The 16,022-nt window shown below is 41.6% G+C and overlaps 1 protein-coding gene across 1 annotated transcript in view; it reads right to left on the bottom strand.

Moving 5' to 3' along the window:
* Window positions 1-16,022, bottom strand: part of Rpa1 (replication protein A1) — a 54,018-nt gene that overhangs the window by 36,382 nt on the left and 1,614 nt on the right. The window contains exons 2-4 of the mRNA XM_050128753.1: window positions 11,049-11,099; window positions 9,348-9,426; window positions 8,644-8,752 (exon numbers count right to left, since the gene is read on the bottom strand). Of these exons, the coding sequence (XP_049984710.1) occupies window positions 8,644-8,752; window positions 9,348-9,426; window positions 11,049-11,099 (239 nt within the window). The remainder of the gene's footprint in view (window positions 1-8,643; window positions 8,753-9,347; window positions 9,427-11,048; window positions 11,100-16,022) is intronic.

Below are 16,022 nucleotides of genomic sequence, written 5' to 3'. Positions count from 1 at the left end.
GAAATACTGTATCTGATTCTTACTTCAAGATTATCTAGAGTTTATGTGGGAAATCAGGGACAGAGCAGGGCCCGACATCAAGTGCTGAGTGAGCGCTACAGGGACTCAGTTCCACTGTGTGCTCTGTATACTCTTATATGTTCAAAATCATGTAAAATGTAAAACTGATTTGAGGAAAAAGAAAGGAAACTAAGAGGATTATTTTTTAGAGATAGGATTTATTATGTAACCACAAAAGAACAGTTCAATATTAATCGGTTAAAATAATTCATACTATTAAAGGATTAAAAATAATATGATTATATCAAGCTGTTGTAAAAGCTTTTCAAAAAATTCAAGAGCCATTCCTGTAAAACCCCAAGACTGAACTTGATAAAGTATGTGCACTTTACACGTTAAGTGATGCTAAGCACTGACACCAAAGGCAGCTCCATTGCTATCCAGCTAGAGAGGGTACCTGCTGCTACACTGTCAGCATGGCTTTAATGGTGCTGGCTGATTCAGAGCCATTAGAAACAAAGAGACAGGCCTGGTGAGAGGGCTCAGTGGGTGTGAGCACTTGAGGCACAAGCCTCACACCCGCATTTGATCTCTGGTAGCCATACTGAAGGAGAGAACCAGCTCCTGAAAGGTGTCCTCTGACTTTCACATGTGCACAGCACACGTCTTCTTCCAATAATGAAACACTCAATTATGTCATAGCATATGTGTCCCTACATACATGTGCCCTGCACAAATAATATACAAATGTAAAGAAAAAACTTCAAAAACAAATAATGAGATAATTATCTAAAAAATTGTCGATGGCAAGATATCATATTCTTGGATGAAAAGACCCAATGTCAAAATATATCAACTCAATGCAATTATGCACATTCAAACAAGACCTCTGCTTGGTTTTTGAACTTGATATAACTCTTAAAATTCATATGGAAGAAAAAAACATGAAAACTGCCAACCAAAAGTCACTAAAATATCCACAGATGGTATTTTCACAGCACATAATTACAAGGACAGTGAAAGATGTGCAGATTATCCACCCCGGCCTGCTGCAGAGATGGTAGATGGGTAGAGGAGTTTGGGAAAGTAGTCTAGTAAAAGCATTTTATTTTATTTTAAAGATTTATTTATTTATTATGTGTACAGCATTCCTTCCATGTGTGCCCGCATGCCAGAAGGGGGGGCGCCAGGTCTCATTACAGATGGTTGTGAGCCACCATGTGGTTGCTGGGAATTGAACTCAGGACCTCTGGAAGAGCAGTCAGTGCTCTTAACCTCTGAGCCATCTCTCCAGCCCAAAGCATTTTAACTATCAACTTCTCCCCTAGATATTCACCAAGACACCACTCCCAGGAGAATCTGTACATGGATCAAGGTAGTAGCTGCATTTAATTAACACACATCCTCTCATATGCTTTAAACACTCTAGATTACCTACGATAGCCAACATGATGCAAATAATGTTATACTGTGTTATTTGGTGCCTAATATAAATACGGCTGTATATGTTCACACAATATTTCCCCTGAATACTTCTGATCAGTTGAATGCGCAGACTGAGAATCCACAGGAAAAGGGCCAATCATAAAAACTTGTACACTAATCTTCAGCGCATTACTTAAAGTGCACACAGACAAACAAACCAACAGCCCAGAAACTGAAAAACAAGATAAGCAAAATGTGCTGGGCCTAGAGGCCCAGGTCTGTAATCTCAACTAACTGGAAAGTTAAGGCAGGAGGAGCTCAAGTTCAAGAACAGCCTAGGTAACTTAAACAAGACACTGTCTCAAAATAAAAAATAAAGAGGGCTGGGAATGTAGCCTGTAGCTCAGTGATAGACCTGCTGCCTAGCGTGCGTGCTAACCCCAGTACAAAAAAAAAAAAAAAAAAAAGGAGAAAGATAAGCAAAATGTGATCTGTCTATCCAACAGAATATTACAGCCACAAAGAGGAATGAAGTAGTAACACGTCCTAGACCTGAAAATACTAAATAAAACAATGTCAAAAAGGACCAGATATTTTATGACTCCATTTACATGAAATGTCCAGAGTCAACAAATCTATAGGCACAAAAAGATCAGTGGCTCTCTGGGATCCAGAGATCTGGGATTAGTAGCTAAAGGGTATAGAGTTTCTTTGTGGGAGTAAAAAAAAAAAAAAATGTTCTAAAATTAATTGTGATAATGACTGTTTAACACTGTGAAGTGTTCCAAATAATTTCAGACTTTCAAAAGCTGTCATTGACACATGAACACACGATCAGATCAGGGGGAAAAGTGATAAATTCAGAATAGATACCAGTCTCTTTACATCTGTGTTTGCCACCAACTATCAATTTTCCACACAGTTATCACAGTTCACTTTTGTGTTTTCAGGTGTCATTTTATTTGTGGCTTTTGGGAGAATCTCATAGCAGCCCAGGCTGGCTGCAAACTCACTACCGCTGAGGATGACTTTGAGCTTCTTCTAATACTCCTGCTTCCCTCTTCCAAGTGGTGGGATTACAGGGTGTGCACTCCGCCTGGGTCTATGTGGTCTCAGGCACGCTAGACAAGCACAGTACCAACTGAACCACATCCCCCGGTCCTATCAGAGGAACTTCTGCAAACCTTTCAAAGATTACAACACAGTGAAAAACACCACACTGTGCTGGACTGCTTGTCTACCATGTGTGAGGCCCTCAGTGGAAAAGATGTTAAAAACTTTCACAACTCAGGGCTGATTATGTAGTTTTCTATACAAAGCCCAGTGTTCAATCCCCAGCACCATGGAAGTCTGCCTGGGCTATGTGAGATGAGACCCTTTCTCATTAAATAAAATAAAATAAAAAATTTAAAACACCTGCTCAAAACCCTCTGGCCTGGCCTCCCATCACACTCAGAAAAAAACATTCTCACTGGCCCTCTATATGTGCTGCCTATTTGGAAAAGAAACTAAGTTAGATTCCTCACTCACGTCATATGTAAAAATAAACCTCATCTGATGTACTAAAATATGGTCAAAAATCTGGTCAGATGCCGGGCAGTGATGGCACAAGCAGATATTTGTGAGTTCAAGGCCAGCCTGGTCTACAAAATCAGTTCTAGAAACCTTGTCTAGAAAGACGCCTTCCCCCCCCTTCCGCCCCCCGGAAAAGAAAAGAATTTAATCAAAAGCTTCTTCAGCATTATGATCCAGAGGTCATAATGGGAAAAATGCAAATACAGATTTTTTTAAAAAAAAAATGTCCTCAATTCTACACCACAAAATACCATATACAAATAGACCAAGGCAGAATGGAAAAGCATGTAAAACAGACAACAGGTTTACTATTTCTGTAAATAAAAATTAAAGGACAAAGTATTAAGTACTGGAGAGTTGAGTCAGGGATTAAGAGCACTGGCTACTCTTCCTGAGGATCCAGGTTCGATGGCTCATCTACAACTACATCTACAACTCCAGAGGATGCAATCAATGTCTTCTGGAGCCCATGGACACCAGGCACACACATGGTGCAAAGATATACATGCCACAGACAGAACCCCCATACACATAAAATTTCAAAAAACAGATACATGTCAAAAAACATTTTTAAAGGACAAAGTAGCGGCTGGTGAGACAGTTCAGTGAGTCACAGTACTCATTGTGCAAACACAAGGTCTTGAGTTCGAGTCCTCAAAGTTAAGGCTGGTGTTCCTGTAAAGTCTAGAAGGGTCAAAGACCACCAGCCTAGCAAGAAACAAAACAAAACAAAAAAACCCAGTCATCTCCGGGGTCAGTGAGAGACTCTCAAGGGAATAAGAGTCACTGAGGAAGACATCGGGGTTCTAAGAGCATGTGAGGGAGCGCATACCACCCACACGTGCATGTGCATACATTTCTTTTTAATCTACAAACATTAAAACAGGCTGGTAATAGGCTCAGTTGGTAAAGACCTGCTGCATAAACCTGGTGACCAGAATTCAATCCCCAGAAAACTCTTCATGTACACCATAACAAGAACACGCACATGTACGCCACAACAAGTGAACATGCATGTGTGTACACACATGGAATAATAATAAAGTAAAATCAAAACTTCAAATATTTAAAATAAAAATTTAAAAGACAAAGTACATAAGCCGAATACAGAAAAAAAAAGCTACAGTCAATAAACATCTGTGTAAATGACAACAAAGACAACTAAAAGAATTAAGCTGGGTTTGGTGGTGCAGCTTCTAATGTGAGAATTTAGGAAGTTGAGGCAGCCTAGGCTATCTACATACTAAGGCTGAGGCCTTAAAAATGTAGCAAAAATTTGTCTCAAAATAAATAGGGGACCAGAGAGATGGCTCAGTGACTAAGAGCACTGGCTGCTCTTCCAGAGGACCCAGGTTCAATTCCCAGTACCCACATGGCAGCTCACAACCATCTGTAACTCCAAGGGATCCTTTGGCTTCCACAGGCACTAGGCACACATGTGTGAGAGAGAGAGAGATAAAGGGAAGGAACAGATAAATTCAGACACACAACACAGGCTCACGCCATTTGCCAAGCTTCAGTGTGAGCCAGGGCTGAGCCATGAGCAGAACTGCACTCAGTAGAGAGAAGCTTTGCAGTGTCACCCGGCAAGGACTGTAGTCGATCCCAGAAAAGCTCTCCACCCTCTCCCTCAACCATGCCCTAGAAGTCAGAAGCTCTGCTTGTAGAACTCAAGACAGTCTGGAGTGAAGATAACAGACCCCAGGCAGGCAGGCTAGCAGAACTGTCCACAACTGTTCACACTAAGTGTGTAGAAAAGAAGAAATGACACAGCAACAGTTCAACACACAATGTACAAAATGAAAGGAACAAGGCACACGAGAAACAAAGAGCCTGGCAAACAAGAAAGTCTACGCCGAGTGAGACTTCCCAGAAGGGAATCGTAAAATAGACTGAATTCATTAAAATAAGAGCCAAAGATAAACCAAATTAGATCAAAAAAAAAATAGGACGAAATAACATTACACGTTGACAGTTGATACTGTCAACCTGACAGAATAGAACCACAGCAGACAAATCTCTGGGTATGCCCCTGAAGGGGTCTTCAGATTAGATTAACCAAGGTGAGAAGATCCACCATAACTGGGGTGACACCATTCTATGGACTGAGGTCCCAGACTGAATAAAAAGACTCTAGATGCCATGATGGACTGTACTCTCAAACTGTGAACCAAAAGACCCAAGCTGATTTCTATCAGGTACTTTTGTCATACCAATGAGAAAGGATAATAGAAGATTCAATACTTAAAATATAAACAAACTTTATTTGCATGTTTGAGATTCTGAAGATCATGGGCTGGTTTTATGTAACACAAGGTCTATTGGCTAAGGGTGATGGTTCGCATCTGTAATCCCAACTGCTGTGGAAGCAGTAAAAGCACCACAAATTAAAGGCCAATCAAGGCAGTTGATAAGAGACCGCCTCAAAATTGAAAGAAACAAGCTGGGCGGTGGTGGCACACACCTTTAATCCCAGCACTCAGGAGGCAAGAGGTGAGGTGGGTAAATTTCTATGAATTCAAGGCCAGCCTGGTCAATACAGTGAGTTCCAGGACAGCCAAGACTACACAGAGAAATCCTGTCTAAAAAAAAAGAAGAAAGAAAAGAAACAGCTGGTACAAATGGAAGGGCGTGTGAAGTATACCTCCTGGGGATATGTATCTACCGCAGTATTCCACTGCACCAAGAAGCCACATTGAGTTCACAAAAGAAATTGTAGAGGCCTGAGGTCAACTTCAGGTATCAATCAATACTCAGGAACCATTCACCTTGATTTTTCCTTTGTTTTGAAACATGTAGCCCAGGCTGGCCTAGAATTTGCTATATATGAAGATGACCTTAATTTTCATTCAGATCCTCATGATTACCCCAGATACTGGGATTACAAGCATACACCGCTAGACCTGGTTTAGATGGTGTTACCAACCAAACCCAGGGCAGTGTGAATGCTAGGCAAATACCACCAAATGAGGTACATTCCCAATGCCAATCCTTTTCCTTTTAAACCTTAGGTATTTATTGTGTGCATGTGCGTATGCATGCACACCATTCAGAGGACAGCTTCTAGCGAGACCATTCTCTCCTGCTACCATGAGGGTCATGGGACTGAACAAGGGCCTCGGGCCTCATTAGTCACCCACCTTTGTCTGTCTGTCCGTCCGTCAGCCCGCCCGCCCGCCCGCCCGCCCACCCACCTACCTATCTATCTACTTATGTATTGTTTTTTTTTTTTTTTGAGACAGGGTTTCTCTGTGCAACAGTCCTAACCGTCTAACTGTCCTGGAGCTTGCTTTGTAGACCAAGCTGGCCTTGAACTCACTGAGATCCGCCTGCCTCTGCCTTCCTAGTGCTGGGATTAAAGGTGTGCTCCACCCCTGCCCAGCAGATCTTATTTTTTGAGACAGTCTCTCACTAAAACCTGGGACTTCCCAGTTAAGACTAGGTTGGCAAGGAGGGGAACACCAATGACTCACTTACCTCCTTTGTCTGCCCCCCCCAACCAGGGACCCAACTACTTCCTCTTCCCACCCCCCAACCCCCTGGAACTTGCACCACTGGACCTGATTTCTTAGAAAAAAAACTCAGATTCTCACGCTTGCCTACCAAGCAATTTATCAATGGGGCGTTGTTATCTCTCCGGCCCACTAAAGGTGAGAGTTTTAATTTAACATCCACAAAGTTTCCCTGTAAGAACTGCTAAAAGACGCTTGTAAAAAACTTTAAAAAAATGGAAACTGTCCAGCCTTTTTTTTTTTTAAGATCTATTTATTTATTACATATACTGTGCTCTGTCTGCATGTACGCCTGCACACCAGAAGGGGGCGCCAGAAAAAATGGAAACTGGAGACCAGCCTGGTCTACAGAGCTAGTTCCAGGACAGGCTCCAAAGCCACAGAGAAACCCTGTCTTGAAAAAACCAAAAAAAAAAAAAAAAAAAAAAAGGAAACTGCCAAGTGTATGAGCACATGACTTTACTTAGTGCTCAGGAGACAGAAGCAGGCAGATCTCTGTGAGTTATGGACGGGACCACATAGTTCTGGAAAGAAAAGAAGAAAAGGGAGGGATGGAGAAAAAAACCAGATAAACAACAAGACAAGGTAAACTAGAATCAATCTAAAGGAACCAGAATAAATAATGACCATAAAGAATGAGGTCATGGCTAGGATCTGACTGCCTAGAGGCATGGGGTCCTTTCTGGCTATGCTCAGCTCTGTAAAAACAAAACAAAAAACACAACAGAGATCACTTTATGCAGGGGGGCAGGGGGTGGCGCACACCTTTAATCCCAGCACTAGGAGGCAGAGGCAGATGGATCTCTGTGAGTTTGAGGCCAGGCTGGTCTACAAGAGAGAGAGAGAGACCTGCTTTATTTTGGGAGGGTAGTAATAAAATTGATCTATTTTGAAATATCTGTCGATTCAAATACAAATTTTAAAAGAATCACCATAAAAACAAGAGACTATCAGTTCACGACAGAGACAAAAAAAAAAAAAAAGCAAAGCAAAACCACAGTAATACACATACAGTAGCGTACTCAAAAGATGCAGGAGTAGGGATGTTTCATGGTTAAGAGTACTTGCTGTTCCACAAGGCTGTTTCACAACCAAGCCTTTAATCCCAGCACTCAGGAGGCAGAAACAGACAGATTTCTGTGAGTTAGAGGCCAACCTGGTCTATATAAGCTAGACAAGGCTAAACAGCGAAACCTTGCCTCAAAGACAGACAGAAAAAGATTTTTTAAAATTATTACCACATATAAACTTACCAATCAAATCTTAAATTGAATTTTTAAAAGATATCCAAAATCGACAACAGAAAGAATAAATGTTAAAATTAGAATACATATAGCCAGTTAATATGAACTGAAAAAAAGTGTTTCAAAATACACAGAGAATGAAGCTGGAGAGATGGCTCAGCAGTTAAGAGCACTGACTGCTCTTCCAGAGGATCCTGGTTCAATACCAGCACCGACATGGCAGCTCACAATTGTCTAACTGTAGTCCCATGGGATCCAGTGCCTTCTTCTAGTATGCAGGTATACATGTAGACAAAAGACCCACATACATAAAATAAGTAAGTCTTAAATTACACACACATACATGTAATATAACATATATTGACATAATTTCATCAGCACTGGAATGCTGATACTTGATTTCCATGTGTTTTGGTTGCAGCCTATCATTGAAAATAAAAATGAGAAAAAAGTACAGCAACCTCTCCCTAAAATAGTTGTTTTTTTTTTTTAATTACGTCATTGTTTTAGTGAGGGGAGTGACAGTTCTGCTCGTGCCGCATTTCTAGCATGCAGCATCCTGCAAGTACTCAGCCAAACTCTACACTGGCTCAACACACCGACTATAAAAGACTCAAGATCACAAATTAAATGTTTCTTTCGTTGATTCAACGATATTAACAATAATGCTGAAGAAACCGGAAATAAGTAGAATTGTGCATGCTACTCTTTCTTCTGGGATTTCCAGTTTGTTTCTTCTGCCATTTCTCCCTTGATGCCACAGAGCTCAGCTGAAGCTCTTCGCTGCCTTGTTAAAACGCCTCCCTGAACTTTAGCACTTGTCCCCTTCCCTGTCCAAAAGTCAGTTCCCGAGCTACAGTGGAACAAGTGGAAAACAAAGCACATACCTTCCGTCTTTCAGGGTGTTAACGATGAATCGGTTGACCTGGCAGATACAGTTGCTGGCCAGCTGCCCCCCCTCGACAAGAGGGTTCAGCTGTGTGGCCAACATGAATGCTGCAAAGCAAAGAGAGAACTTCAGCCCCCAGTCTTAATCTGAGAACTGATCACGGGTAAAATCATTACACACAGCTCTTTAAACCTCTCAGCCTGCACCAAGTGTAGCTCTGCCCCGTGTTAAAATCATCGGCTGGTCCTATATGTTATCTATTTCTCGATGACACCAGATCATTTTTACTGTCATTCCAGTTTCTTGGGGAAAATGAAGGCGATCTTTTCTAGGTCTTTAATGCCGTGACTAGAGACAACAGGCAAATATTCTAGAAGCCACCCCCGCTCCCAATCTTCTTTTTACAGCTTCTAAGATAGAAATAAAACTCCTGAAAAAGTAAGTACAGGATGGCTCACCCATCACACTCACAAAATGTCAATACTATCCTCAGGGAAATTAATCAAAGAAAACACACAACACCAGTTAGAGAAAATTAATTAATCTGAATGGCAGCTTTCCCCTTCATCCAGTCTACTGTCAGACCGGCTCTCTGCCAGCACCAGCGTGGACTTCAGGTGCTCCACACACCGCAATCAAAGGGCACGGTGAGCTGCTGCTATTCAAGCATTCCCAGAGCCTAGATCTACTCATCGTACTCACAGGAGAGCGTGTTCAATCCATCACTCATAAGCAGTCGATACCGGGGTGGACTATTCCCTGTAGTAATGGGACGGATGTTCTAGAAAAGTTGATAGAAAAGCTGATTCATTAACCGGGCTGTCAGCCTAATCCCTAAGGGTAAGTAAACCTAAGTGGCAGAAGAAAGGACCTGCCCTTAAAACAAGATGAACTGCTTGCCCATCCTCCTGACACCTAAACACAAATGAAAAAAAATTGGATTGATGGTTTTTCCCACCAAACTCTCTCCACTAACATTATTAAAAACAAAATAAAACCGAGGTATCAATAATTATGTGTTCCCTCTCCTGTATCTCAAAATTATGTATAAAATGGCACCTAACACACGCAAGGAACTGTTTAGGGAACATGCAGAAAATGCAAAGTAAAATTAAAAATGGAAAGAAAACAATTTCCCTAAAGCAACTCACAGCTGGTGTAGACAGAAGCAGATAGGATAGCACCTAGCACCATGTGGACAGAATGACTGGGGCAGAGCAGACACTGTCCTGGCCTGAAGGGGGCAGGGGCAGCTTCTGAAGGAAGCTGACTAAGCAAACAGAGCCCAGGAGGGGTGACTATCTTCACCTACTGTTTCAAAATCTGCACGAAGCCAGGCGGTGGTGGCGCATGCCTTTAATCCCAGCACTCGGGAGGCAGAGACAGGCGGATCTCTGTGAGTTCGAGGCCAGCCTGGACTACAAGAGCTAGTTCCAGGACAGGAACCAAAAGCTACGGAGAAACCCTGTCTCGAAAAAACAAAACAAAAAAAAAAAAAAACCACTGCACGAAATGGGGCTGGAGAGATCGCTCAGTGGTCAGTGGTTAAGGGCACTGGCTGCCCTTCCAGAGGACCCAAGTTCAATTCCCCACACCAACAGAGCAGCTCACAGCTATGTGTTGTAGTTAAATCCCAGCACTAGAGAGGAATATAAAACAGGAGAGGATTCCTGGAGGCAGAATTGCCATTTTTGGATTGAAGTAGAGCTAAGAGCCAGTGGCAAGCTGCTTTGCTTTTCTGGTCTTCAAGTTGAACCCCAATATATGTCTCTGGGTTTTTATTAATTCTGCTACATCCTGTAACTCCAGTTCCAGGGAATCTGATACCTTCATATGGGCATACATGAAGGTAAAAACACAAATGCACATGAAATAAAAATAAATAAGTTAGGCCTGGCGGTGGTGGCACATACGTTTAATCCCAGTACTCTGGAGACAGAAAAAGGTGGGAGCTCAATGAGTTCGAGGACAGCCTGGTCTACAAAGCAAGTTCTAGGATAGTCAGCACTTTACACAGAGAAACCCTGTCTTGAAAAACCAATAAACAAATAATTTTTTAAAAAGCTGAAGGAATGATCCTGGAGTCTCTCTTCTGATATCGGAAATCCACATTACATTTTAGAATCTTAAATGATGGTTCAATTAATTAAAAGAAATTTAAGTGGTAAAGCTCATCAAAAATGTTAGTATCTATTTGTGTGTGGGGTGTGTGTATGAGAGAGAATGAGTGTAAGTGGATTCTGGGAATGGAGCAGAGAAAGTGCATGTGTGTGTATATGTGCGTGTAAGAGTGTGTGTTCTGGGAAGTAGATAAAACTGTATGTCTCTCATCAAATGCAATTTCTAATTACATATTAGAACCGAAACATTTTTGCCCTGCTTCAAACACATGCAGGTACTTACAATGACTTGAAGGACAGGCTTTATGGATGTATCTCCCTTTTGCATTATGGACTGAAAAAGAAAAAAAGATTCTTATGAAAAAGTTGAAAAACAACTTAAAGATTTTATTTATTTATTTTGGACAGTTAGCTATTTAGAATAAACTAGAGATACTATCATCATAAGAGCTTGCCCCGCCAGGACCATCATGATGGCTCGGTGGGCAAAAGTGCGCCTGCACAGGTCTGAGAACCAGACCTTGAACCCAGGAACTGGGAAGGAAACAACAAACTCTTGAAAGTTGTCTTCTCACCTCCATGTGCTCTGTCCTGTCATGTCACACTAACAATAAGAGAAAGCCAAACTAAATTCAAGAGAACCTGTCAGAGGTAACCAGTAGAAAAGTTTTATCATTGGACAAATCATGAAAGTGCCAGTTTTGAAAGAAAAGTACATTAATATGTGTTTCAAAAGTAGTGCTGTTTTCTTGGGGAAACTGGAATGTTTGAACACTTACATTATCTACCTTGAGCTTTATTATTTGTTTGTTTTTAAAACTTGGTTACTGGTTTAAAGATAGGGTCTCATGGAGCCCAAGTCTGCTAAGTCCCTGCGGAAGACTTCTAGCGCCCAATACTTAAGAGTCTTCCCATGAAATCAGTGGTGATAGTACATAATAGGGAATGGGGCACCACCTTTGCTATGTATCTCTAGTTGATCCTGAGACCTTCCTGTCTCGGCCTCCAGTGCTGGCATTACAGGTGAGCGCCACCACACTCAGCAGGAATATGAATTTTTGATCAAATAAAACATATCAAACGTGGAAGATCTGTAAAGTGTTTTCCACAAGACTAATGCATGCTAACAGAAACGCACAGCAGAGCTTGGTCGCACATGCCTGTAAATCTCCTATATATTTGGTTGTGAGCCTAGCCTTTAATGGCTGAGCCATTCCTCCAGGCCATGCCTGTAAATCTCAAGACCCAGGAGACCGAGGCAAGAAGATCATGAGTTCAAGACCAGGTCCTACATACTCAATGGATATTGTCAAACTCAAAAGTACCTCAAAGGAACAAAATTGGTGGTGTCAACAAACCACATACACAAAAGTAAACCCAAGACTGGGCTGTATGCTTGACAATGCCTGGTGACCTGAGTTTGAGACCCAGAACCTGTGTTTTGAAATGTTCCATGTGGCGGCAGATGCTTGTAATTCCAGTGCTAGTGAGATAAAGACAGGCAGAAACCTGGGGCTCCCTGGCCTGTCAACCAGCCTAATATACTCGGCAAACTGCAGGTCACTGTGAGAGACCCTGTCTCAAACAACACCCAAAGTTGAATCCGGGTCTACACACCTATGCACATGGATCTGCATACACACGCACATACAAAATAATTAACTAGTTAATTAACCAAGTTAACCTGAAATGTCACTGGTTTAAAAGCAAATCTAAAATTTTAGAAATTTAGGAGAAAAACATGAGATAAAAGATTTGTAACCTAGAGATAAGTAAAAATTTAGAATACGAAAGTGCAATTCAGAAAAGGAAAACCGGAGTTACAGTCTGTTGTGAGCAGCTACTTGTGTGCTAAGAATTAAACCTGGGTCCTCTGGAAGAACAGCCAGTGCTACGAACTAAGCCGTCTCTCCTGCCACCATCCTGCACACCTCCTATCTCAGCAGTCACGAGGCAGCGGCAGACAGATCTCTGTGAGCTTGAGGCCATCCAGTTACACAGTGAGACCCTTCCTCAGAAAGGGGGAAGGAGGGAGTGGGATTATTAAAAGACGAAGCCAATGAGATGGCTTAGGGGGTAAAGGTGCTTGCTGCCAAGCCAGGTGACCTGAATTCAAACCCTAGGTCCAATTTGGTAGGAGAGAAGCAATTCATGTTAGGTGGTCCTCTGACCTCTACCCATGTTCAGTGGCACATAGGTACACACTCACATACATAAAGGCTTTAAAAAATGGAAAGGCAACTTGGGGGTGTAGCTTAATAGTTGAGTTCTTGTCTAGCATGGAGCTCTGCGTCTGACCCTTAAAACCTTAAATGAAAAGGCAACACAGTCTGAGAAAAATAGTTGTGATATTTATATTTAACAAAAGACAAACATAAAACAAATACTTCCAATTCATTAATCTTTCAAGATCTGCTCTTGTTCTATAGCTTATGCTAGCCTGATCCCTCAGCTTCTCCTGAACTGGGGCAAACAGTCACAAACTACCACAGGCTACATAAAACCAAATTCAAGACAACAAAAAATGTGGACACTTCACAAGCTATACAAATGGACGATAAAGACACCAAAGGATGTTCAATGTCATTCCTAATCAAGGAATACAGATGACAGTGAGCCAGCATTCCACTCACACATTCATCCGGATAGTAAAACAGAGATGGACAGCACTGGCAACAAGAATTTCCATAGACACGCTGGAGAAGCTGGAGACTTCTATCAGATTAAGCATTCAGTTACCATATGACCTAGCCGCTGCACTCTCGGGTATTTATCTGTAAATATCTGGATTATTTTACAAACACAAGGAATTTAATACATATTACATAATTTATGTATATATTGTGAATAATTTATGTGACATATTAAAATATTTATATGTATAAAGATCTGTACATAAATGTTCAAAGCATCTTCATTTACAATAGCCAAAAAATAAAAATAAAGTTGGGCACAGGCCTGCAGTTCTATCTACTTGGCAGGCGGAAGGAAACAGGAAACGGATGAGGCCAGGAGTTCAAAGCCAATCTGTAGAATATAATGAGACTGTTTCTCAAAAAAGAACCAAAGCAAAACTGAAGCTACAATTCCCCCCTCCCCCCGTACTTGTTTGGGAGGGTCTCACACAGACCAGGTTGGCACTGAACTACGCAGATAAGCTCTAGTCCTCCTACCTCGACCTCTCAAGTGCTGAGGTTACTGACAGACCAACCACCACATTAGAAGTTTTGTACAGTGCTGGGATTAAACCTAGGGCTTTATATAAAGTAGGCAAGCACTCTACCATCTCTGGACCTTTGTTTTCTTTATACTTTGAGATAGGATCTTGCGGCCTAAACTGGCCTTGAATTTTCAACCTCTGCCAAACTTGGTTTACAGCTATGACTACTGTTGTTTTTAAATCTTTAGTCATTGTGTGTGTGTTGTGTTTTGTGTGTGTGTGTGTGTGTGTGTGTGTGTGTGTGTGTGTGTGTGTAGCTCAGAGGACAACTTGCAGGAGTCAGTCCCTCCTCTTTCCACCATGTAGGTGCTGGGGATCAAACCCTGATCACCAAACTTGGTGCTTTATCCACTGAGCCATCTTGCAGGTCCCCCAAGGACAACTTTTTCTTTGAAAAGTTATTTCTTCTGGCTTGGGTGTGGTAGTTTACATTTGTAATCCCACCACTGGAGAGGCAGAGGTAGGAGGACTACCACAGGTGGAGGCCAGCCTGAGCTAAGATAGGTAGAGGCTTTAGACTCCAAGGCCAGACCCTGTTTCAAAAACACTGGGTCAAAAAACAAACAAACAAAACACCAGATCCGCCAGGCAGTGGTGACACCTGTCTTTAATCCCAGCACTTGGAAAGCAGAGGCAGGTGGAGGCCAGGAGTTTGAAGCCAGCATGGTCTACAGAGCGAGTTCCAGGACAGCCAGGGCAACACAGAGAAACCCTGTCTTGAAAAAAAAAAAATACACCAAAAAAGCCACCGGGCAAGGTGAAGCAAAGGGCAATGATTTCATTAAGCACCTTTCTATTCTATTTAACTTTAAAATCACATGCAGATTATTACTTTATTGTTCTTAATTTAAAATGAATTATAAACACTCAAAGGAAAAATTTTCTCTGGGACATATTATAACACATACACTTAAAAGTACCTTAAATTGGGGCTGAAGAGATGGCTCAGGGGTTAAGAGCACTGGCTGCTCTTCCCATAGGTTCTGACTTCAACTCCTAGTACTCCAATGGTGACTCACAACTGTCTATAATAAAGCAATCTGATGCCTTTTGGTATGCAGATGTCCATGTAGACAAAACATCCATATATATAAAATACATAAACAAATCTTTTTTAAAGAGTACATTAAAATTTTCAAATAACATTACTAATAAAAAAAAATCACAAAGCAACAAAATGTAAGTCAAGGAAATGAGCAGTTTATACCTCTTTGCATTTTAGCTCCTTTGGCTGTAAAATGTGACATTAATATGAAAAATAAGAACTGATATTGGAAGTCATAAAAATATTAATTTCCTTGTCTTTTTTCTCTATAACTGAATTATGTAACTACATACACAAAGGGCTGGCCAGAGGTATAGTTTAGCAGTAGAGCGCCTGCCTAGCACACGACTTAGGCCCTGGGTTTGATCTCCACCCTAGAAGACAGTAAGTAGAGTCTTGTACTTATCCTATTTATCACAAGAGTTCCAAGGATAACCTCATTTTATGATAACTTCTGCCCCCAATAGTTGCATTTTCTGCTATTTGCTTATCCAATGGGGCTGGAAGCTTTTGTGCTAAAATGACACTTCTGTTAGCTAGTAACCAGGTAACCAGGGGCCTGCCCACCCCATCACCATCAACACCTTGAGACACTACAGAGCCCATCAAGGTCCAACACTCCCAGCACTCCAGAGGCGGAAGCAGTGATCTCTGTGAGTTCAAGGCCAGCCTGGTCTACAGAGAGAGTTCCAAGACAGGCTCCAAAGCAACAGAGAAACTCTGCCTCAAAAAAATAAACAAAAAATTAAAGTATCATTTGTAATTTGTCTTAAGGATACAAGATGGCAGCCATAATGTTGATCAGGACCCTAGCTTCAACAGTAATACAAGCCTAAGGTAGTCAAATATTCCTTTGATTCTGACAACTGCTTTTCCCCTTCTTATTTTCTTCTAAGCTGGTTCTTTCCTCCGCCCTCCCACCTTTGTCCCCTTCTTTCTACTGTTCCGCTCGTTCATACAACTAGCAAACACTTATTAGTCACCTAAAACTT

This window comes from Alexandromys fortis, unplaced genomic scaffold (assembly GCF_014885135.2).
Source record: "Alexandromys fortis isolate MF-2015 unplaced genomic scaffold, M_Fortis_MF-2015_v1.1 scaffold_80, whole genome shotgun sequence".
Taxonomy (NCBI): domain Eukaryota; kingdom Metazoa; phylum Chordata; class Mammalia; order Rodentia; family Cricetidae; genus Alexandromys; species Alexandromys fortis.
The sequence above is the reverse complement of the archived record's forward strand: the minus strand, read 5'-3'. Positions and strand labels throughout refer to the sequence as shown.